At 41.4% G+C, this 1,587-nt stretch overlaps 1 protein-coding gene across 1 annotated transcript; it reads left to right on the top strand.

Moving 5' to 3' along the window:
• Window positions 1-242: 242 nt before the first annotated feature.
• Window positions 243-802, top strand: DPRX (divergent-paired related homeobox). The gene is given in 2 exon segments (XM_040982772.1): window positions 243-378; window positions 381-802. Coding segments are annotated over 2 exon segments (558 nt in total).
• Window positions 803-1,587: the final 785 nt, after the last annotated feature.

Here is a 1,587-nt window from a genome sequence, read left to right on the forward strand (position 1 = left end):
ACTGGGGAATGAGGTTTTAGGGCACTAGAAAGAGCTGGTCACCTTATGAATCCTGTTGTAGCCAAGATGGATGCCTAGAATTGGGTTCACTGTTAGAGAATGCTGTGATTTGTGTGTGGTTTGTCTTCCAAGGGCTCATGTGTTGGAAACTTGTTCCTGAGTGTGACAATGTTAAGAGCTGGTGGGACCTTTAGAAGTGAGCCCTAGCTTCTTGTCCAAGCTGAACCAAAGAATGCGTCTGGATGACGTTAAGCTCTGAAGACCTGCTCTATGCAGGCACTGTATGCAAGTGCCAAAAGCACCCACAAAGGAAACGGTCTGCTTTCCCTGGAAAATCATTAGAAGCGCTGAACATCTTGTTCGGTGAAAACTCACACCCAGTCGCAGCATTCAAAAAGAGCTGACTTCAAAAATGAACATAAAACCAACAAAATTGGATATTTGGTGCAATGACCACAGAACAAAACTCAGAAGAAGCGAAAAAACAGTCATTAGGAGCAAAAACAAGAGGCTGAGCAACAGCAGTTTCCTGAGGCATAGTCAAGAACAGTACTCCACTGCCCATCCCCAAAATGAGTCTATTGCCCATTTCTCTAATGGCACCTGTCTTGGATCCCCAGTTTACACAAATCACATGGCACCCTCATTCCAACTCAGTATATGCTCAAATTATAAGGTCCCTGTGGATTGTTCTGTGGGCCGCTGCCAAAATCGCCTCATACACTGCTCCTCTTCTATTTTGGAATTCTGAGTTTGTTCTATAAGCTTCAATTCTACTTCATCTTGTTCTTCAGCTGTGTAAGCTGAAATGCTTTTCAGAGACAAAAATCTAGTGGATATACCCAGTTGGTTTAAAAAATATTTTGCTATTAAAAAAAAGAAAAGACTGTTGTTGGGGTTCAGAGAATGACACTTCCAAAATATGATATATATACACATATATATTTAAAAATTGATTCTTTATTTGCAACTCTGAGGGAGAGGTAGTGAGAAAGAGAGAGATCTTTCATTTGCTGGTTCAAACCCCGCCCCTACAAATGGTTGCAAGTCAGTGCTGGATCAAGTTGAAGCCAGGAACTAGAAGTTTCACCTGTGTCTCCCATGTGGGTGGCATGAACTCAAATACTTGGGCCATCATCTACTGAGTTGGATTGGCACTTTTGATATGGGATGCTGGTATTACAATGCGAAAGCCTAACCCACCGTGCTACAATAGCAGTCCCAATTTTTGGCAGTCTAAGCAATTTGATCTCAAAGAAATTAAAAGGCTTTAAAATATGTCTTAGAATCCAATGGCCCTTTAACCTTCCCTTCTTTCTCCTTCTCCCAATGGCAGGTAGGGCCGTCTGCAAGATTTCTTAATGTGCCTATGGTCTTGAACCATCAAAGAAGAAATAACTACTTCTGATCCCTTCTCCAAGGTAATAATTAAGTTTACATCACAGAAGGAAATAATGAAGCCTGTTGCCACACTTGGAAGAGTGTTGTCACACACCATTGCCCTTCTTTGGGTAAGATTTATTTATTTGTTTGTTTGTTTGAAAGGTAGTGTCCCAAACAGAGGACGAGAGAAAGAAGATAGAAAGA

Source organism: Ochotona curzoniae, unplaced genomic scaffold (genome assembly GCF_017591425.1).
Source record: "Ochotona curzoniae isolate NIBS_2020 unplaced genomic scaffold, NIBS_Ocur_1.0 contig_3643, whole genome shotgun sequence".
Taxonomy (NCBI): domain Eukaryota; kingdom Metazoa; phylum Chordata; class Mammalia; order Lagomorpha; family Ochotonidae; genus Ochotona; species Ochotona curzoniae.